This window comes from Ambystoma mexicanum, chromosome 12 (genome assembly GCF_040938575.1).
Source record: "Ambystoma mexicanum isolate Mex_15411 chromosome 12, UKY_AmexF1_1, whole genome shotgun sequence".
Taxonomy (NCBI): Eukaryota; Metazoa; Chordata; class Amphibia; order Caudata; family Ambystomatidae; genus Ambystoma; species Ambystoma mexicanum.
This window is the reverse complement of record NC_090936.1, coordinates 157,108,388-157,131,671: the sequence shown is the minus strand read 5'-3', so window position 1 is coordinate 157,131,671 and position 23,284 is coordinate 157,108,388. Positions and strand designations below refer to the sequence as shown.

Below are 23,284 nucleotides of genomic sequence, written 5' to 3'. Positions count from 1 at the left end.
CTAATACAACCTTCCAAGAATTTAGGTTCTGAATACATTATTTCCAAATATGATCACAATCTCTAACAAATGTCTACACAAACTATAGCAGTAGCAAAATTGCACTGCAAGGAGGTATACAATATTGGCAAACAATCACCAACCATAGCGTTTAATGGATTGATAAAAACCTTCCAAGTAGGTCATTTACAAATTAATACAATTTTGGAATTCTATGGTTGAAAGGGGAGAGAAACAGATCATTGGTAAAAACTAGCTTAAGAAAAAAACTTGCTTAAAGGAAAATAATAAACTCAGTAGAGCATTATCAATAAGTAGGACAGTGAAAAAGACAAATAAACTAATAATCGCAAACCAAAATCATATCTACTCTATCTTCTTGTGAATTTGAACAGAATTCTTTTAAAATAAGTTAAATCCTACGTACAAGGGAAATACAAACATACAGTTTATATGTGAAGACAATTTGGATACATCTGAAATAGTGTTCAATTATCAGCAATTTTTGCAGAATGCTTACCTTGGGGAGCAAACACAAATATACAACTGCACATCAAGTTTCAATCATGATTTCAAATAGGACTTGCTTTTCTCAGCAAACTAGAGTTTCAATAACATACTTGGCAAAAAAAAACACAACTCTTTAATTTCAATAAAATATATTTGGAATGATATTTTTAAATAGTTGCTGACAGGTCTCATTGCATAGAACATTCATTTAAATTTAAATCCAGGCATTCTGTTTTTGTTTTACAGAGTTTCACCATCCTGTGATATTTATGGTTTATACAAACCAATATCTCTTTTCTGAACAGCATGTACAAAAAGAGTATTTTCAGCTAGAGTGCAAGGAAGACTTAACAGTGTTGCACTAAAGAAATCCACAAAGGGGCTAGACCCGATCCTTAAGTGATCTGCAATTACTACCCTGAGAATCCATCACATGGTAATCTATTACAATATATTTTTCGATCACAGAATACTTCAGGTAAAAGTACAGAGGACTGTTAGTACAATCTGTATGCATACTTAAATAGGATTATATTTAACAGCATCCAACAGATTCCTTGTTCCACACAGACATGCTTTACTGGGTTTTCTATTTGTATGTGAAAGTGTTTCTCTAGGGATACAAGCACATGCACTGATAACAACCGTTGGATTTCCCCTGCCAGTAGTTGCATTACAATTGCTAACAGCATACAGTCTACTTTAAATTAGCCTTACTGAAAATATCCCCCTAATTTGATCCCATGGTTGTTCCTTACGCCCCATCCCCACTCCTAATTGCTAGTCTTCAATCGTTTACAGAAAATAAAAAAATAAAAAAGAGGGGGTGTTTATTAACCAAGACATCATTTGGATTAATTTGTTTGGGTTTGAATCTGCATTTTAAACTACACACAAGTCACTTCATTTCAGACAAAATACAAATGTCCAAAACAAAACCACAAGTAGAGTTCAACTGCTGGCCCAATGTTCAGTTCCACTTAGTTGATTTAGGTCAGTTAAACCTACACAACAGTTGGGGAAGAAAGGCCCATTGCTCATCTTAAAACACAAAAACAATTGCCACTTAAGGGTTTCCACAAAGCCATTAGGAAACACATCTGTAGAGAATGTGATGAGAAATGCTTTCAAGCAGCTTTGATTGTTTAGAACCTGCAGTAATGATCATAAAGCAAGCTCATATGAAAGCAGACAGGCTGCTCAGATACAAAGGAACGCTGGAATAGAAAGACATGAAGCAACAAACGCGACCCTCTTCTCTCAGAAAGAGAAGAGCATAACAGTTTTAGCAAGAGAGATGAGAAAGGAAAACATGTTTAATACTGAACTCAAAATAAAACCGGCCCATGAAGCAGATTAGCTCTGATCAAGTGCAAGCAGGCAACATGCAAAAGATCTGGGGTTTCAACGTGGCAGCAGAACATGTATGCATCCTTTATTGAGTTGAATGGAGGTGGGAAAAGCACATGTTTGTTGTGGACTGTTTTCTGATTGGAAGGTTGGAGGCAGATTCATCTGTCTGGGTGTAAATCTAGAATGTTTGGGGGCCCACCAAAAACTAAAACTCTCCCCCCCTCAGCCCTGACCAATACAAATCAAAGTTGGCAAACATTTTTTGTTAAGTTTGTAAATGTTTCACCAGTTTGTTGCAGACTGTAGGGCCAAAGTTACTCACTGTCCAAAATAAGCCAAACTTATGGGAGTGAAATCTCACAATACTGGGGAGTCACAAATTTCCGACATATCATTTAACAACCCACACGTGCATTTGAACACGCACACCAAGTCATTCCTTATTTAGCAAAAATAATCACTAAATTTAATTCCCAATTCTAAATCCCAGAGACCTTTTTCCGCTCCTTGTGCTAAAGGGTTCTCCCTCCGGGTTCAGGATTGGACCAGAGACCTATTTATCTATTTACAGACAACATAAAACGTATGTTTTAAGTCTGGGTGCATCCTGAGATTTCCATGAGCATAGGTGACAACTTCAATCATATCCCAATGGCTTCCTCCCATTTCAGTTTGTTTCCTCTCCAGCAACGCACATTTTAAGATTGATAGACCAGAGAGTGGAAATGATAGATCAGCAGTCTGGACCAAGGAATTGTTGAATTACATGTGTCACTACAGGAAGCGATAGTACTCAATCCTTTGTCCCAGATGCATTTCTCCAGACCAATGGGAACATTTAAAAGCATCAAAAATCCTCAACAGTGGGAGGTACTTACTTAAAAAGAAAACGGAACGTGTGTCTAAAGACATGCCAAAGCATCCAACTAAGCAGTAGCCCGATGCGCAATGCGTAATGTTCACAAAGCATTGGTTAAAAGATTTGGGGTTGATTTGCCGACACAGAAATGTTCGAGGGAGAAACGAACAAAGATTATTTTTTCAAAATAATCTTCAGTCTTTTCTCCCCTGAAGATTACTGAGTTACCCAAACCCCTACCAACACACCCCTAACCACCCCCCCTACTTACCTTGCATTCCGTCTTGCACTGGTCCCTGCAACGTCTGTTCCCTTTCACTTCCGTGATCGGGAACTGGCGCTGCAGGGTCCTTTCCTTTTTGTCGGGTAAGCTTCAGAGGTGTCCCCCGCAACCCCCGCTCACTATACTGTGTAGTATAGCGAGCAGGGGTTGCGGGGGACACCCCTGCAGTATTTGGACAAACCCTGCGCACCGTATAGTGAGCAGGGGTTGTAAGGGACACCCCAGAGCCCCCAGCACCAAATGCATGCTTTGGTTGAACTATTCGGCCGTCTGATTTTTCGACCAAACCACGCATTCAGTATTTTTTATTCGGTCATTTTGGCCAAAACCGGTTAAAACCCAGATGCCCCTTTTGCTAATGAAAAGGAGGAGAACCAGACATTGAAATACCATTTTCCTTAGAGCCTAGTTACATAATGTGAGTTGCTTTTTCCTATATTGTTGCCTGAACACTTGTGTGGCTGTTTGCATAATTTCTATTTTCCTAAGCTAGCCCAATATAATCGAAAGCTAAAGCTGCAGTTAAAAAGGTGGCCAGTCAACTAAAAGCAAGCATTAAGGCCCCCCACCATTAATGACAAATACCTTTTGTTAAGTAGAAGGAAATGTGATCCGCATACAAAATCCAGTATGCCTGAAAATGCGACTGTTGGGCTACAAGAATCTTAAGGCACAGTGCATCCATTTGGGAAATTACGGTCACTAGATGGATAACATACAGAAAGGGTCCCTTACAAACACGCAAGAACATGTTTATTTTAAGGATTTCAAGGATAGGATGAGGTGAAGAGGTGCTATACTAACAAGCACTTAACAGCGAGGCGATCTGTACTTGCAACAATGGGCAAGCATTCCTACTACATTGCCCTGCAGTTCCCACTTGTGAGTGGCATATGTCAATGAGTGGAGCAGATCGACTTGCAGGGCCTGAACACCAGCTATATGGGTGGTGCGAACTTTGTATTCTTGCCACACACCTACATCTAAAGCTCCACTGCCAACACACATAGATGAGAGGAAAAAGTATCCCATTGTTTGTTGGTTAACAACATCAAACTGGTAAAAAACGGTGTAGACAGACACTTGCTCCACATCAGAGAAAGAATGAAATCAACTATGTATGCAGGGTTGTTGCTGTTGATAAATAAAGATGGATCCATGGGAGGCCCAGTGCAGCTCTACATCCACTTTCTGAAGAGCCTAATGTAGTGGAAGAGTTTGTACATCAGGTGGGACAGTGGATCCCCACTAGTCAGTGTTTCAGATCTAGCATCATGCACTTGCAATTAGGAATAAGAAAAGACAGACCATCACTTTCTTGAATTCTGTGCCAAGAGAGCTTCAATTACATAAAGTCCATCCTAAAACAGGTTTATGTGTCACTACTACAAATGTGTAACACATATAGGACCTCATTAGGAATTCAGTGGTGTGGTAGAAAAAGTGGCAGTAATTCCATTAACACCACTTTATTTGCGATAACTGAATTACTGCCACTTGTTATCACGCTGTTGTATTCAGGCTTTGGAGGTAAAGTGGAGGATTCACCTCCAGAAACAAACTGGCAGTGAATCCTCTGCTTCACATCTAATTTTCATCCGAATTATTGCTTGAGGTAATTCCACAAAAATCCTGATGAACTTAAAAAATATGGGGAATTACATTGCAATACTCCCACTCATAATCCATTGGTAAATCCATGGGACTGAGTGGAAGTAATGGTAAGCTATTTGTTTGGTAAAGCTGCCTATTTCACACCAGCTCGAATGAGGCCCATAGTCCTTTTGACGCACCATGCTGCTTCTTTAATGACCTGAGATCACAAATCGCATGTTATATCTTATATTCAGAAGCAGAAGAGTGCTGCCTCTTTGTAGACAGTTATGAAATGGGTGGATAAAGCACATAGTACCATCAATACTCCAAAGGTGGTGATCTGTGGAGATCTAAACATCGACTGTGTGACCTGCAGCAGAGTGGAATGCACAACAATGATCAAGAGAAGGATGTAATGGCTGGAAGAAATGTCCAATAGAGACTTCCATATGTTAAACGGGCAAACGAACTGAAACATTTCGGGACTCCCCTCTTGGAGGAATGGCTCCCATCAGGCCACATTGGACTATTACTTCGTGTCAAAGAATCTTTTGCCTGATATTTAAGCTTTGAACGGGATCCACAGTAATCACAGTGACAAAAATCCTGTTCACATATGATGCAAAACTTTGCCAAAAGCAAATAGAAAGAGATAGAACCACACAGTTGAAGTAACAGGCGAAGAAACCGCTTGTGAATTCCAAATTTTTAAATTCCAAATCTAACCAGAGCCTGGTCAACCTGGGAAGAGAACAGTGGCAAGGAAGTAGACTATGTGAAAGGATTTACAGCCTTTAGAGAATTCAAATCCACAGGCTAATTTCCAATACATAAACAAATGCATATGTATGATATCAAAGTAGCAGCAGAAAATAAACTCTTAAATAAAGATCTGTGGAATTTGAGGAAAAAAACATTGGCAAACAAAGAGGACTTGTTAAGGAAAAGGAAACAAACTTACAAGAATTGGATAAAATTATCCAAAATGATAATCATCCATAATGACGCAAAGCACATTCTACAGGCTCTCAGGCAAAAAAAACAGCAAGAATTGTGGCAAATTCTAAATGAACTGGAACCATCGCAAATAGTCCACCAAGCGAACCCAATTGCAGAAGAAATCTGGGTTCGGCACTTCATGAAATTGTTTGAATGGATACCGACTTCACCACTCTCGGCAATGACACAAATGACAACTCATGGAACATAGGGTTAGACAGGGATGAGATCGCATCGACCATTCAAAGAGTGAGCAACTCTCGTGCTCCAGGCCCGTATGCCCCAACTAATGCAGTGATGAGAGAGGCACCAGAAGAATGGGCTGACATTTGCATGGTTTTGTTCCAGAAAACTATAACCAGCAGACAAATCCCAACATCTTGGAAAACAGCTCTAATGATCTTGATCTTCAAAAAGGGAGATAGGATGGTTCCATCAAACTATCGACCGATAGCGCTCCTAGATGTTTTGGGGAATATTTGAGCTATTTTCTTATTAAAGCGTTTCAACAAATGGGTCATAAAATCGAACAGCTTTGATAACCGACAAACCAGCTTTGTGAAGAGGTCGGCTGCAATCTAAATCCATTTCTAATTCATCTGCTAAAAGCACGAGTAACAACAGGAGAGGGGGGACATTGTCACAAACCATCCAGACCTTTAAGGGGCTGGAACAAGGCTGTCCCCTCACCTCAGTGCTCGAACTTCTTTATTCAAGACATCAAAATACCATTATCAAAAGGGCCCACTTTCTCACTGAGAATAAACGGAACAGAAATTGGCTGGCAGCTCTACGCAGACGATCTTGTGCTATTAGATCAAACACCAATCGGGTTGCAAAGAAAGTTGAACATTGTTCAAGAATATATGGCCCAGAATTCTATGAAAATAAATGAATCAAAATCAGAGATAATGGTATTTGGGTCCGGTACATCAAAGAAGGAAAATCATTTTAGCTGAATGTTAAATGCCTATAACCTTCCAAAGAAATAAAATATCTTGTCAGTATCATAAACACAAGCAGAGGCGAGACTCTGTGGTTGGAATGTTTGAAAAGGAAAGCAAAGCTGCTAACCTCTCATGGGAGAATGAAAGAGTGAAAATTCTGAATGTTTTCTCATCTGCCGACAATTAATTACTACAATCAAAAGGTAGTAATGACTCATCTAAGAAGCCGAGGCATGCTTGGGTCTGAAGAATGCAATCTAGAAATATCTTGAGGGATGGTTCTGGAAGAAAGTGTTATATCTACCACCATCCCTGCTCATAGTAATCATTCGCTATGAAGTAGTTCTGACCTCTCTACATGGGAGAGTCATCTGGAATGCACTATCTCTTTTTCGAAAGATTAATTTGCCAAAATGACCTCCACAAGTGAATGACAGTTTTGAACATGTGGCATCTCCAGTGCAGCACAATCTTACAGAACCTTGGCACAACGACCGAAACACTGCTGAATAACCCCATGCATGTGAAGAAACTTTTGAGCCGATGATTGGAGAAAAAAAGAGCAGAGGTCAAAATCGACTCTCCATACTTTATCCAAGAACATATTTGGTGCCCCGAATCTGACTCCATAATACCTGCAAAGATTCCCCAATGGGAAATACCGAAACCTGTTTTTAAGATTTCGGTTAATCATCTTACACACAAATGTTGTATTGAGGAGGTATGGGTACAATGCAGATAGTGCCATGTGCAGATATTGCAGGGAGGCAAGCAAATCTCTGCAACATCGAACTCTATTTTGTCCTAATCTAAGAGATGTACAAACGATAAATCTATACAGAGTAATGTATGAGAGATATGAGCTAAACGCCAAGAACTGGTGGGAAGCTGTATATGAAGGGCAAAACAAAAGAATGACATACTCACTCGTAACATTTGAAAGGCCTTCAGCTAAAACATAAAAATATCTCTCTGCACTGTTAAAAGGACGATCCACAAGGATTACGAATGTGACCACAGCTGATTAATGGCCAGAAAGATATACAAGATTTATAGCATATGGTTGTATGTTCACTCTTGCACAATTGATTTTATGATTTGGCAGATTTTATGATAATAATGAACTAGTATAGGTATGTGACTTAAAAGTTTGTAATAAACTAAATATGTCAATTAAAAAAAGCAAAAAATATCCTTAAAAGCTACAAATCTATCTACTGTTAGGTAACACTCAGGTCATTAAGTTGTTTTGCCAGGCCTGCAAAAGATAGGCACTGGGACATCAAAAGGTAGTAGTGTTCACAAAGAGGGGACAGCACAGCCTCTAATCACTTCAGAGCACCCTACGTTAGGGGGCTCTCACCACCCAGTTGTTCAGTTATGGGTAATCGCTGCCACGCCTTTGGCAAAGATGCATATGGATGAGCTTGGACACCTTTATAATTATAAATTGTTGTGGTAGAGTTCTAAGATACGAAAAATATCCCACAACTGACGATCAGTTCTTCTCTGCCATGGAAAACTCTGCATAGAGCACTCCCCAATCGCAGATGCAACCTCCAGGTCCGATCCAACCTTCTGGACCTGGGAATTATTGAGACGAATACACGGCCGTGGCCTTCCAACTGAGTTCCATCTCCAATTCCCTAAAACACAGGAAGCTTAAGGAGGGGGTAGTGTCAGACATGTGTCCCGAGCACTACCCGATCACTAGCTCATCCTCATGTAATGATCCAATCTTTCACAGTAATCGAAATGCCCCTCATGTAGCTGTGATGTCTTCAAAGAGGAGGGTGTCTGTGGGATCAATTGAGAAGGTGTCCTGAGATTCTAACCCCACAAGCAATGATGATGGCGGCACTTGGGCTGAGAATTAGAAGTACAAGAGTAGTTCTGTGGTAAAGAACACACATATGCTTTTAGGGCATATCTTGGCCATTGACGAAATCACAAAACCTGATATTGTGACATTTTGCCTGGGGAACTATAAAGAAACTACAAGCCTTGATACCTTACCTTGGCTCTGTGATTTCTATGAACATAGTGCTTAAGTATCTTCTATGTCCAGCCAAAAAGGTTCCATTATCTATACCTGTAGCCTACTTGCACCTTTTCGGATTCCTGTTTGGTGACACTGCCACTGCACTTCGGGAGGCCCCTTTACGCACAGAGACGGAATCTCTACTTCATCCACAGATCCATTAGAGCTAGTCATGTTCTGGGATGTTGACAAACCTTACATTGTCCAGAATACTTGCTAGATTTCTTTAGTTGGAAAATGATCTTTGCTACTCAATAGCAGGAACTTCCAGATTTTGTTCAACAGTTTAGGGGAGACCACATGCACGTTGTGAGTGGTGCGAGTAGTAGGTTGTAGCTGAAACTATGCATATCTGCAGGCAGAACTCAGGGGTCCTGTGCAACACCCCTCAAAGCCAGTTGAAACAGTGACATTCTGTTTACAACCCTAACCACAGTAGTGTGTTTTGGTCCCAGATCACTGGCGACAGGCTGTGCAATACTGTTGCTTAATGCTATGTTAATGTATCCTTTGTGTAGCAAAAGATACATCTGGGGATCTTTTTTTTTCCAGTGGAGGCAGCAGAGGCTATAAACACCTTGAAGCAGCTTTGGTAGTAAATCATCAGGCCGCTCAAGGATGCTCATCTTACACAATGACTGGAACAGAAATTATACAATGCAGAGCACTGGCTCGAAACTAAAAGCCACATCAGCACCCTGTTCTGGGGAGATTTTTAGGGGAGGCATTAACTAGCGGACAATGATTTTGAGGCAATTACGCCAGTTTATATTGTGTGACAACATCATCCATAGTTAACAGGAACAGTAACATACAATGTATGCTTACATTGTTAGAAAGTGGAGCCATGCTTGGGTGTGCTCTAGTGCCCAGTCTCAACCAGATCATAAGCTGAGCTAAGTAAGTTACCCACTTAACATCTGCTAATCTCCTGGCAAATTCTCACTGCAGATAACCTGGGAAGTCCCGTTTGAATGTAGCCATTTATTTTCACATTTACTGATTGTAACTAGTCAGGACCGTGTCTGTAGGGATAAGGACAAAGGAAGTACTCCTGCTTTTTAATTGCTTGTCACAAGTGAAATCCAGTATCCATGAGCGAAAAGAAGGGACAAGTCAATGCCCAGCCAGAGAAATGGGAGGGTCCTAGCACTGGCCCTTATGCCTCCCCCGAAGAGGAGTACCCCACTCCTGTAGGGACTGGAGAGGGAAACTGTGGAAGAGTGGGTTTTGGCGCCATCTGAGAGATTAAGTCTTTGAAGAACAAATTCACAATAACTTGATAAATATGTGTAATGCTTCTAGCAGTTTTATGTTTCATACAGGGAACCAGAGGATTAAGCTGGTTAGCAAATTCGAGGTATTGCATCTAAAAGAGGTCTGTCGGGGCCTAAATTACATGCATATAAAAAGTGTAAAGCATGCCTTAAGTGTTGAAAGCACCAGTATCATAATTTCACGGTGAGGCTAATGTGGGAGATGAACAGACACCTATGAAAGCAACAGCTGAGAAGGCTTAGCAGTCCGATGTGCAGGTAGCCACTGAGACGGGTTGAGGCCTCACGAAACAACTTTGTCCGGGTCTTGCTATCGCTGTTAATCCCTGGTCTTACGGAGAGAGTGCAATGTGTCAATGAGGGTAATTTCACATTGGAAATTCATGGCATCCTACCCCTTGAAGAATACAGAGGGGGGCAGGGCATTCCAGCTCACCTCAGCCCACCCAGAAATCATATTGGATCAGTTGCTCAAGGATTGAAGATATGGAGACATAGTGGCCAGTAGGCCAGAAAACATCGGGAGGGGCTCTCTGTGGCATTTGATACAGAACCACAGGACCAGACTCTACTGCCAGCTGCCTTCTTTTTAACTGGCAGGTTCTTTGCATAATCGGTAGAGCCACAATCTTCTAGTACAAAAACACACATGTAGCACTTATAGCAATAACTCGGGGGCCTAGCTGGCAGGTGTTTGGTATGGTCCAAACACAACAACGTGCATCTTGGTTACCCAAGGGTTACATAGTAATGACACCAATGCTGCAGAACCTTTCTACTAGCGTATTGGGTTGGATTTGGCTACAATAGTGCCTCAGACAAGAGAAGATTGTCTGACAACGCTGGCACCACAGACGGAGTTTGCATGTTACACTGCAAGGTTGCCACCAGGCGTCATGATGTGGGAGTGGGATAATCAGTGTTGGATATGGTCAACTGTGGCACCCTTCCCCCAGCAAGATGGTTTCAATTTGCCCTCTGAAAGAGTCCTCCCTAAGTCAATAGGGAGTGTCCACAGAGAAAAGATCAACGTCCTATGATAGAAGTCATCCACACACCTTTTGCTTACTTTCACCAAAATATTTCAACTGCTGGGGGGCACAGGTCCTCAATGTCTGACCACCAGTGCATAGTGCCATTTCATGAATATAGAGACATACAGCAAAAGCAAGCACAGGAACATGTGTGAAAGTTATCGGGCAGTAGGAAAATCAGTCACAAAAAAAGGTCACCGAGGCACCTGTATAAATAGGGCAAAAGTAATGGCTTATATTAGCGGTGTGATTAAAGGCTTATGGCCTTAAATGGAAAACAAAGAACTTGCTACCACCAGCACTGGCTGAATTTGTCTTCGTGCCTGCAATTTGAAAGATATACTCTAGTCTCTCCTGCACTTGAAGGACACCTCATTAATCTGAGTGAATAGGATGTTGAATGGTGCATCTAAATATATGAAAGCAGCATTAACATGAATGTCACCACATCCTTTAATTTCTAAATAAATAAATATCAAGCTTCAGTGTAACAAAATGGCTTTCAGTCTTGATATTCAGTCGTTTTAGGAGGAGAGGGCCCTCAATCATCAATTAAAAAATCATGTTTAATGTAAAACAAAATAGGCAAAATCTGCATTTACAATAAAAACAAAGTGATGTTTTGAAGGTGTCCATGCTACAAACAACCCTTTGTAACAGACATTCTCAATTAAATACAATACTTTCTATACACTTAAATGTTATCCATTGCAAATGCATGGAAAGGTTCAACAGTAAAAGAGGGCAGACATTTTACAGCTTGCACTCCATTGCATAATAAAAGTCTTGAGGAAAAAAGGCATTTGGCAACTGTTTTTAAAATTAGCTTTTAAAAAGGGCAGCGGTGCACACGTCCCTTCAGAAAGGTTGCAAAGAATATGAACAAGTTGAATAATGGCACTTGAAATATTTGTCTTTCAAAATCAAAATTAACAAGTGCTGCTTAAATATTTCTGTGTGATTAAACAAAGTTCAAAGTAAGGCACAACCCACAAAGGGTGGGTCAAAAGAACAAACAATTTTAACAAGTCCTCAATGAGGAAGGCAGGCTATGATGAACCAAGCAAAGAGGAGCCTTTCAGAAGGTCCTGTGCTGCATCACCAAATGAGATCTTCATATCTGTGCTGCGAAGAATCCACTAATTCATATCCAAGTGATCGGTTTCTACTATGTCTTCCACAGCATCCAGACAATGTTGAAAAAAGCCATAATTGTGTTATCTCAAAGAAATATGTACACTTTACACCTTGCTTTTCCCTCCCACTGAACAGTATTAGAACCACAGTATTGTTGCGCACATTGAGTCAGTTCTTCCTATGTCACTGGATTGCTTCCACGTAGTTTGCTGGGTATAACCCAACCTGCCCTGCAGCCAACCGCCCTTTGCACCAGCCTTGCTCATCTTCATCTTCAATTTTCATGAATTCTTCTCCTGCAAAAAGAAACATATCATTAATAACATCATCACTATCGTTTTATTCTGGGTTAAACAAGGTATACAAAGTAATGGTATTGTTTATTTGTAAAGTGCCTATTCACAAGGCAAGCGTTTCAAAGCACTCAAGGAGGGAGGGAACAAAGGGGGTGGGGGGAAACAACAGTCATTCAGAGCCCTTGAATTTCAGAACGATACAAGTGCACGGGCAGAGTAGGTGCATGGAACACATGCATATAATACAATAAACGGTGTAGATAACAGCAAAATAAAATATTGTATAAAATACAAATGTGACAGAATTATTTCAGTAGTTAGGATGTGTCTGGAGCCATTACTCATTTTCAACAAAATGAGAAGGTGTGCACTGGTGCCTGTAACAATGTATGACCTAGTTTTGGTGAAGCCAATCTGAAACCCTACTTACAAGAGTTTTGAGTTCACAGCATTTAGAAAGACAATTGTGCGATTAATATTAATTTCATATCTTAAGAATACTGCAAAACTTAAAATTGGGATATTTGCACAATTACTCTGGCAAAGATGAAGTTAGCTTACCTGCAATTTTTCCAACAGCTCACTGTATATGCAAGTGAAAATGCTTCTTTCAGAAATGGGTTGACGTGCCATATTAGGGAGAGGCTAATGATGGAGTAGATAAGTTGAGCAAGGACATGGCGGCCTTGACGTGAGACATGGGTATGCAGGTTCAAGGTTGATACCTTGCTGCCAACTAGGGCGAGAATGTCATCATTTGTTACAGGAGTAAAGTTTGTGAAGGAAGGTGTGGGTGTGATGTTGCTTGCCTGGGCCGAAGTGGGTTTCGAGATTAATGATGCAATACAAACTAGGCTTGAGGAGAGAGAATTGGATTGTCTCTCAGTTTAAGATGTGTAGTGGTTGAGAAATTCTGAGCAAGTGCATGAAAAGTCAAAGAACAACAGTAGGAAATCTGTATTATGTGTAAAGACTGCTGTAATGGCTGAAGGAAAGTTGGAGCAGATTTGATAAGTGTGCACTATTTGCATTAATCATGGTTTCAATGAAGTTTTTTGCGTGACTCAAAAAGGTGAGCTTCTCGTGTGATGGTGACTACTGATAAGCTCAATTATCAATAACGGGAAAATGTATATGTAAGATTTCTAGTAGTAATATACACCTTAGCAGAAGACTGGATGAGGGTGTGTAGGTGAGGAATAGAATTTATGTGGGGGCCTTTGGGGCTGTGTAGTTACTAATGACATTGAAGACAACATTGGATGCTGAACACATGGTTGATCACGAAGGGACAGTTGTTGCACTGTTGCTTTTAAGACTTACGATTCAGAATTCTTGCCTAATTATGTCACTTGTCAAGACATAGGGACATCAAGCAACATGCACTGGACGCCTGATGTGGCTCTAGCAAACACCCTCACTTTGCCCTTTTAGGGGCCTCACCCTCTGTCCAGATGGCTTTGAAACAGCTTACTTATGGCAACGGTCTCTTCCTTTTAAATGAATAGTTACTGACAGTAGTGACTAACGTACTTTTAGTCCATAGTCCCCTTTCCTCCATACTCTATCGGCGTCCCTCGCGTGGGACGGGAGACGGAACCCTTTTTCACTAGAAGAAAAATCTGGTTCCCTTTAAATTTAGAGGTGCGCCCCGGGAGCATGCGGTCGCCTGACTCCATCCAGAAGCGCCACTCCTCAATCTCCATTGACGTGTCGACAGAATTGCCTAATGACACCAGTATAATTAGGGGGTGGATGGTGGGACGTATGGAGGAAAGGGGACTATGGACTAAGAGTATGTTAGTCACTACATTGAGTAACTATTAATTACTCTTACATCCCATCCCCTTTCCTCCATACTGTATGGGCGATTACAACTGAATGTAGCCCTAGGGTGAAGAGGAGACTCTCCTTAAGAAGAACAAGTTACTTCTTACCTTGTAACGTTCTTTCGAAGGGATTGTGTCCTCCGACGTATTCCTCATCTTTGATAGACTCCCATAGCAGTGGCATGTAATTGGAGGTGGATGTAATGTTATGTATCCCTTTAGGGATGGACCGAATGTAATACGGCCTTGCCAAATCTGGTCTCTTGACTAGTGGGGGAATCCAGGTTGTAAAATTTTGTGAATGTATGTTCGGACGACCATGTGGCAGCCGCACATATGTCTCGGACCGGACCGGTACCCCTCTTTGAAGAGCCAAAGAGTCTGCGATACCCCTGGTTGAATGAGCCCTAAGATTTTGGGGTGGCTCGTTCCGTGCCAGTTTGTAACATTCCAGAAAGGCCAAAATAATCCACCTGGAAATGGTTTGTTTTGTTATGGGTAGTCCCAACTTGTGACCCGAGTATCCTACAAACAGTTGGTCTGCTTGCCTGATCCTAGCCATTCTGCGGATGTAAAAGCTGAGAGCTCGCCTTGGGTCCAGCCTATGTAGTCTTTCTTCCTCTTTCCCCGGATGGGGAGGAGGGTAGAACGAAGGTAAGGTAATTTTCTGAGTAATATGAAATTCAGAAACCACCTTTGGGAGGAAATTAGGCTTCACCTGTAGGACAACTTAGTCCTTGTGGAAAATTGTGTGTGGGGTTTACAGGAGAGAGCTTGTAGCTCGCTCACCCTCCTAGCAGATGTTAGTGCTACCAATAGGACAGTTTTAAGCGTGAGAAATCTCAGCGAACAAGAGTGAAGTGGTTCGAATGGAGTGCCCATTAGGAAGTTTAAGACGAAATTTAAGTCCCATAAGGGAACCTGGAATGGTTTTGGAGGATAAACATTAGTTAATCCCTTGAGAAATTGAATCCCTAGAGGTAGTTTGAAATACAATGGTTCCTCCGCAGTGCGCTTGAAGATAGAAAGCGCTGCGAGATAGCCTTTTACAGTGCCAACTTGAAGGCCTGAGTTTGCCAAGTAGAGTAGAAACGATAACACTGCAGGGTCGATATTCTCTTCCCTACACCAGCTGCAAAATTTGTTACAACGGCAGCGGTATAAAGACTTTGTTGCTGGCCTTCTGGCCGAAAGCAACACCTCCATGACGTCATCAGGGAGATCCCAATCCTTGTACCTCACCCTTTCAGAAGCCAAGCGTGAAGGTTGAGGGTTCTGGTGTCTGGATGGAGAACCTGACCTCCCTTCTGCGAGAGAAGATTCTCCCTGTGTGGAAGACGAATTGGAGGGCAGATGGACATATCTAGAAGGTCCGGGTACCACGTTCTCCTGGCCCAGTCCGGGGCAATTAGGATCATGGTTTTTCAGAATCTTCTCAACCTCCTGATCATTTAAGGAATAACAGGGACTGGTGGAAACGCGTAAAGGAGTGGAAACTCCCAATCCACTACGAACGCGTCCCCTAGAGCTCCTCTCGGGGGAAATTCCCTTGAACAGAACAGATCGCACTTCCTGTTGGTGCTTGTGGCGAACAGATCCACCTGAGGGGTTCCCCAAAGGGCGAAGATCCGAATTGCCCAAAACCAGAGCTGGATTGCCTCTCTGCACAGTGGCAGTGATCCTATGCCTCCTCTTTTGTTGAGGTAGTGCATGTCCACCGTGTTGTCCGTCATTATCAGGACATGTTTCCCCTGTACAGATGGCAGGAAAGCATTCAGAGCTAGTCTGATCGCTCTCAGCTCTAATAGGTTGATGTGTAGTCTGGACTCCGATGGAGACCAACGACCGCTGATGGTCAAGTCGTTGGCATGGGCTCCCCACCCCGTGAGTGAGGAGTCTGTGACTACTGTTATCTCCGACCATGGTTGCCAAAACAGTTCTCCTTTCAAGATGTTCTCTGGATAGGCCCACCATTGAAGGTAGTGAGCTACTTCGTCCGGAATCCGGAGGAGATCTGTCATTCTTCCTGAGTATTGTGACCACTGGGTTCTTAGTGCCCACTGGAGAGATCTCATTCTCAGGCGAGCCTCTGGCACAAGGAAGATGCAGGATGCCATGAGGCCTAGCAATCTCAAAAAGTCGAAGGCTGGGAGATGTTGGGCATTTTGAAATTTGTTGACCATCTGCAGAATATCTTGAGCCCTGACCTCTGGTGGCGAGGCTTTTCCCAGGGAAGTGTCCAGGACCGCTCCGATGAACTGGAGTCTATGTGATGGTATCATCTGTGACTTCTTTAAATTGAGGGAGAAGCCCAGTTTGTGAAGGAAGTGGCAGACAATCTAGCTGGATCTGAGCTTGTTCCGAAGATACAGCTCTGATCAGCCAATCGTCCAGGTAGGGGTAGAAGTGGATCCCTTCACTCCTTAGACTTGCAGCCACTACCGACATTAGCTTGGTGAAGACCCTCGGGGCAGAGGTCAGCCCAAATGGCAGAACTCTAAATTGATAATGAGAGTCGCCAATTGCGAACCTCAGGTATTTCCTGTGTTTGAGATGGGTTGGCACATGGAAATAAGCATCCTGGAGGTCCAGAGATACCAGCCAGTCCTGGAGCTGGAGGGCCTGAAGGATCTGAGAGAGTGTTTTTTGTGGAGAGGCCTCAGAGTGGTTTGGGGGCGGCTGATGCAGATGCCGAGGGTAAAGAGGCACCTGCTGCTGCTGCGGCTTTAGTACTTCTGATTCGTCCACCTCGGGTAGGTCTTCTTTGGCCTCTTTGAGCCGGCTGTCCTCTGCCTTTCCCAAATGCGGAATAATAGCGAAAGGACTTTCCTCTTCCAGAGGTTCCTGAGGGGCGAAAAGGAGTTTGGCGGATTGCAGCTCCTAACTATTTTGCCGCTGCTTTAGATGTCTGCAACTTATCCAGACTGTCATCAGCCTTCTTTCCAAATAACGAAGAGCCGTCAAAGGGCATATTCAAAAGTCTGGCCTGTACATCTGGAGCAAAGCCAGACTTTCGCAACCACACCTGCCTGCGGATTGTTGTACTTGCCGCCATGGCACTGCTGATACTGTCAGCGGAACCAATGCTAGTTTGAAGTGATTCGCACATGGCATCTTTGCCATCTTTAATAATGTTAAGGAAGGCTTCCTTTTCCTTTCCTTCGGGTATGCAGTCAGCCGCTGATGAAGCACACTCCCAGTGTGACTGAACCTGACGAGCGTACAGGTGGCGTTGATGGACTTCAACGCCATACTACAAGCAGAGAAGACTTTCTTCGCCATAGAATTGTACCTCTTGTCATCTCTATCCTGTGGGACAGTAGGGTAAGCGGTCCTACTGCTAGATGAAGTTGCCGCTTGGACCACCAGTCTCTCTGGAGTCGGGTGTTTTTATAAGTATTCAGGGTCAGCAGCCGCTACCCTATACTTGGCTGACAATCTTTTATTGACCGCAGGGATAACTTCAGGAGTTTCCCAATTAGATGTAATTTTCCTTTGTAAGGCTGCATGGAAGGGGAGCACAGGGTCCTCCTGTGGACCTTTGTCTAATATGTCTGTCAGGTCATCCTGTTGAAAAACAGGCGAAGGCGCAGACCAACCCATAAATTCAATAATTCTTGCCATAAGGGTTCTATAGGGTGTTTCGGCATGTTCCCCTGGGTCTGGCTTAACAAATTCCACTTCTGGGGAAGTGTCCAGCCCACTTGCCTCATGTAGTGACTCCTGTAGGTCCTTCAACCTTCTTTCCTCAGAGGTGAAATCCTCTGAAATAGGCACTGTGGTCCTCTGCAACCCAAATGTTTCCTGGTCAGAATCTTCCCCCTCTTCATAAATTGAAGATAGTCCAGGGTACTCTGACCTCTGAAATGGTGTAAAACCCATCTCTAAGGCAGAAGGAGCCAAACTCATCATTATTGGGCGAGAAAACGTCGATGTCGTCGACGCCGATGTGACCGGCTTCGAAGGCGCCGAGAAAACTGGAAGAGGTCTCGAAGAACTCGAGAGGATCGGGATCCTACTCAAGGATGTCGACGACGGTCTTGGCGTCGTGCCGGAGGCCCTTGGAACCACCCTTGGCTGTGGAGTAGCCTTGGTCTTCTCTTTCATTGGAGTCGATGCCGGCATCGACGATGGCGTCGAGTTGATCGACCGATGCGTCGAAGAATCCTTCGACAACGGCGTTGATGGCGCCGATCCATGCGTCGAAGGAATCTTCGACGACGGCGTCGAAGATGGTGCCTTCTTACCTGATGGTTTGTGGCGCTCTCGGGTGGAATGTTTCGCCGGGTGTAGCGACTCGCAGCGTTTTGATTTTTTGGGTTTTTCACCCGGGCTATCACCCTCAGCTGTCTTCGAGGGGGTCGAGGCCGCTTTCTCGAAGACGCTTAACATTTTCTTTCTGAATTCCTCCCACTCAGCCTGAGAGCTGTGTTTTGTGGGACAGGAGACCCTTTCTGGGGAAACAGAAGACGACGATGAAGGGGATCTTCGAGTCTCTTTTTTGAGTGTCTTCATCTCGACGAATGGTGGGAGCTACTTTGAGATCTAGAATGGGAATGTTTTTGACGGTGAGGAGACGAATGCCTCGACTCAGCCGAAGAAACCTTCGAGGAGGTTTTGACTGACTTACCTCTCTCGAGCTTCCCCTTCCGCTCCTTCAAGGCTTTCGCCGTCATGGACATGCAGTCCTCACACTCCGAACAATGGTGCTCGGCTCCCAAGCACCACAAGCAGATCCTGTGTGGATCCGTTATCGACATTTATTTACCGCAGTCTCGACATTTCTTGAAGCTGGATCGCGGCGTTGTCGGTTCCGATGAAGATGCCATCGAGAACGAGTTGGTATTTATTCGAGTAGATATAGAGGGTTATCCTGACTGAACTGAGCAACAACGTTCCGAGGCCCCACGAAGCGCGGAAAAAACGGAACTGAGCAACGGACGCAGCGCGTGGCTATTTATGGGCAGGGTGACGTCGGCGCTGATACGATGGCCATCGAGGGACATCGACTCAGCGGACGTCGACGTGCAGCGCCCTCTACAGAAAAAATTTCCGAGGCCAGCAAGCTGGAAACGTATTATTATCAAAGATAAGGAATACGTCGGAGGACAAAATCCCTTCGAAAACAGGTTTCTTAGAACCGCCTGCCTGAAAGCCGCATCTGACCTAGAGGCGGCGTCCAAACAGTAGTGCTTACAGAAAGACGAAGGGGTGGGCCAGGTAGCCTCACATGCCATTGGAATGCGATGGCTGTGGCCTTGGCTCTGACCGCATGGGCATGCAAGTTATCTGGCACTGGCTTGGGCTGCCCCTCATAAGCCTTCTTGATGGCCGGGACCATCCACCTTGCTATGGAGGCCTTAGAAGCCTGATAACCGGGTCTTGACCCACCGAAAGTGACAAACAGGGCGTCCGACTTGCAGAGGTCCTTGGTCCTGTCCAGGTCGTATTTCAGAGCGCGTCTGACGTCAAGACAGTGCAAGACCCTCTGAGGCTCATTCTTGTGGTCGGCAAAGAACGTGGGTAAGACTATCTCCCCGTTGAGATGGAAGGAGGTGGCCCCCTTGGGTAGGAACGCAAGGTGTACTCGCAGGACCACCTTGTCCTTGTGAAAAGTGGTGTAGGGCTCTGATGTCACCAGAGCCTGAATCTTGCTGACTCTGCGAGCAGAGGTGATGCCCACGAGTAGAGCTGTCATTATGTGGACCAGCCTGATATCCAAGGACGCCATTGCCTCGAAATGTTTGTGAGCCAAGGTGCCTAACACAACATTGAGGTCCCATGCAGTGTGAGGTTTCTTTATAGGCGGATAGAATCTGTTGAGGCCCACCAGATGGCGCTTGAGCAACGGGTTGGAAGAGAAGAGGCCCTCTTCCAAATTCCTGTAAGCCCCTATGGCTGCCAGATAGGTGTGGCATGTGTCCACCTGTACGTGGGCGAGGTGTGCTGAGAAGGACAGCACATAGTCCAAGGTGCACCTACTAGGGTTGAGCCCCTTAGAGTCAGCCCAATGACAGAATCCAGACCATTTACTCCTATATTGGCTCGTAGTAGCCTTCCTTCTAGCGCCCTGGATGACCGCTAGGTTAGCTTGAGACAGGTTCAAGTGTTTCAACGTGATCTGCTCAGGAACCACGCTGCGAGGGCTAGTTTGTGAGGAGTGGGGTGGAGTACCCTGCCCCCCTGCTGGGCCAGGAGAGGAGCCGGGCACAGCGGGAGGTGAATGGGTGGCCTGTCCGATAGGCTGAGTAGCTCGGAGAACCACAGTCTCGCCGGCCACCATGGAACTATCAAAATGATGCCGAGGTGTTGGGATTCCTTTATCTTGCAGATCACCCTGTGAACCAGGGGTGTGGGCGGGAAGGCGTATGCCATCATGTCGTTCCACCGTAACTGGAATGCGTTGCCCAGGGACCCGGGGCCCTGCCCCTGCAAGGAAGCGAACTGCTGGTATTTCCTGTTGTTCCGTGAGGCAAACAGATCCACTTGGGGATGCACCCTCCTGCGGAAGATCTCCTCAGTAAAACAAAGAAAAGTTCCCAGTTAGGGAACTCCTCTCCCCTGCACACTTTCAATAGTGCAATACGTGAGCCCAAAAGCTTAGCATACATTTTGTAAAAGTATAGTACCCCTTTCACAATGTCCTTTTATAAACATATATTCATAATCAAGTTTTGTTAATGTCAGAAAACCAAGATAGCCATCTATTAATTTTAATGTAAACATTTTTAATATTCATATAATCCAACGTGTTTCGAGAATGTTCTATTCTTCAGGGGCAAGTTATAAATTCAATATACATCTAGAAAAAATTTAAAAAACATACAATTACTGGTAACGTAATCTTGATTCTATAAAATCAAATACATTGTCACTCATAATACTTTGATTGTACATAATAGTTTTCATACTTTGGTTACATCTCCTTCAATTTATAAACCTCATCATTGGTACTGTATCTACAACTTTTTTATTTCTATTGTATCCCTCATTTGTTCTTAGATTCATATCAACTGTCTAATATTGTGGTTTCATCATTGAAGCTTCTATTCTCTCAAGTGGTTCTCATTAACTTATGCCAAATTAAAGTCCAGATGTCTTGATCAGGTAAGTATAATATGTTAACGTTTGAGGATTAAACATAGGCAGGCTTCCTTGCATATACTAAACCCTAATTGGGTCCTGGATTATCTTAAAAGTCTAAATAAACATTTTGATTATTCAACACTTCTAAACAGAACTCATTTTACAGGATTATCTGGCGGCCAAGTTTAGGCATGAGCCACAGCTCCAAAATTCAGGCTGGCTAAAGTATAGCTTAATATGTAATACTTGTACAACTAACCTTCATTAGCCTTAAAGTGATGGATAGACAGCAGCTCATCTACTAGGTTGTCTGTTCATATGATCATCTCACATAGAACAGTAGTCAAACGCTTTGCCTGTAGAGGAAAGTAAAGTGGTTCAGTTGGTCATCTGTTACTGAGTTACCTTGTCCAATTGTTGCTAAAACATTAAGTTGTATATTAGTTACAGTGTTTATTCTCATAAAAACTATTTTGAGAAAGCAACGTTCTATTTAAAAAAAAGAAATTATAGGGTCAACTTAACTTACTCAATGGGGAACAAAACGGTTATACTTTCTTGTTGTTTAGTGAAGATAAATAGTATTCAGGAACTGTATACTTTCTCTCAAAATTTTAGATAGAGATGTAACGCTACTGGTCCACTATGGGTGAGTGATAGTCCACCCTCCCCTATTGGATCATCAGATTGAATTATTTAGTACTACTGACTCACGTTAAATTTACTTTCCTCTACAGGGAAACTGTTTGACTACTGTTATATGTGAGAGGACCATATCAACAGACAGATGAGTTGCTGTATATCCATCACTTTGAGGCTAATGAAGGTTAGTTGTACAAGTATCACATACTAAACAATACTATAGCCAGCCTGAATCTTGGAGCCAGGGTTCATGCCTAAACATGGCTGCCAGATAATCCTGTAAAATGAGTTATGTTTAGAAGTGCTGAATAATCAACATGTTTATTTTGACTTTTAAGATAATCCAGGACCCAACCAGGGTTTAGTACATACAAGGAAGCCTACCCTGGTTTAATCCTCAAACATTAACATATTATACTTACCTGATCAAGACACCTGGACTTTAATTTGGCATACGTTAATGAGAACCACTTGAGAGAATAGAAGCTTCAATGATGAAACCACAATATTAGACAGTAGATAGGAGTCTAAGAAAAAATTAGGGATATATTAGAAACAAAACAGTTGTAGATACAGTGCCAATGATGAGGTTTATAAAGTGAAAGAGATGTAACCAAAATATGAATACTATTATGTACAATCAAAGTATTATGATTGACAATGTATTTGATTTTATAGAATCAAGATTACGTTACCAGTAATTGTATGTTTTTGAATTTTTTCTAGATGTATTTTGAATTTATAATTTGCCCCTGAAGAAGAGAAGAGTCTCGAAAAACGCATTGGGCATATGCCTATTAAAAATGTTTACGTTAAAAATGATAAATGACTGTCTTGGTTTATCTGACATTAACAAAACTTGATTATGAGTATATGTTTATAAAAGGACATTGTGAAAAGGGTACTATACTTTTACAAAGTTTATGCTAAGCTTTTCGGCTCACATATTGAGCTAATGAAAGTGTGCAGGGGACGGGAGTTCCCCAACTGGGAACTTTTCATTGTTTCATGTGTTTTACAAGCCATATGCCAGGGTTGATTGTTATCTCCCCTGCACCTGAAGTTCATTCATGTCTATTTTGATTAGAATAACATTCAACACTTTCCTATAAGTTAAAGGAGAACAACAAAGGAGTGCATGGTGAATGTTTGGTTGGAGAAGATCTCCTTCCGTACCAGGTCGTACAATTGCCACTCATAATTGTCCGCCCCCAGTCTGCTGAGCTTGTCCACCTCCAGGTTGTACTCCCCCGGGAGGTGGATTGCGTTGAGGTAGATGTTGTTCTCCAGTGCCCACTCCCACATGCAGACAGCTAGATTGCACAGTGGAGGGGATCTGCTACCACCCTGCTTGTTGACACAGAACATGTTGGTGGAGTTGTCCATCTGGATAAG

General features: G+C 43.1%; 1 protein-coding gene across 7 annotated transcripts in view; it reads right to left on the bottom strand.

The window, feature by feature from the left end:
• Positions 1–642: 642 nt before the first annotated feature.
• The window catches only part of PACSIN2 (protein kinase C and casein kinase substrate in neurons 2), a 909,220-nt gene continuing 886,578 nt past the window's right edge, over positions 643–23,284 (bottom strand). For all 7 annotated transcript variants that reach the window (XM_069628223.1, XM_069628220.1, XM_069628219.1 and 4 more), the window contains one exon: positions 643–12,332. In XM_069628223.1, the coding sequence (XP_069484324.1) occupies positions 12,220–12,332 (113 nt within the window). In that variant the 3' untranslated portion in view covers positions 643–12,219. The remainder of the gene's footprint in view (positions 12,333–23,284) is intronic.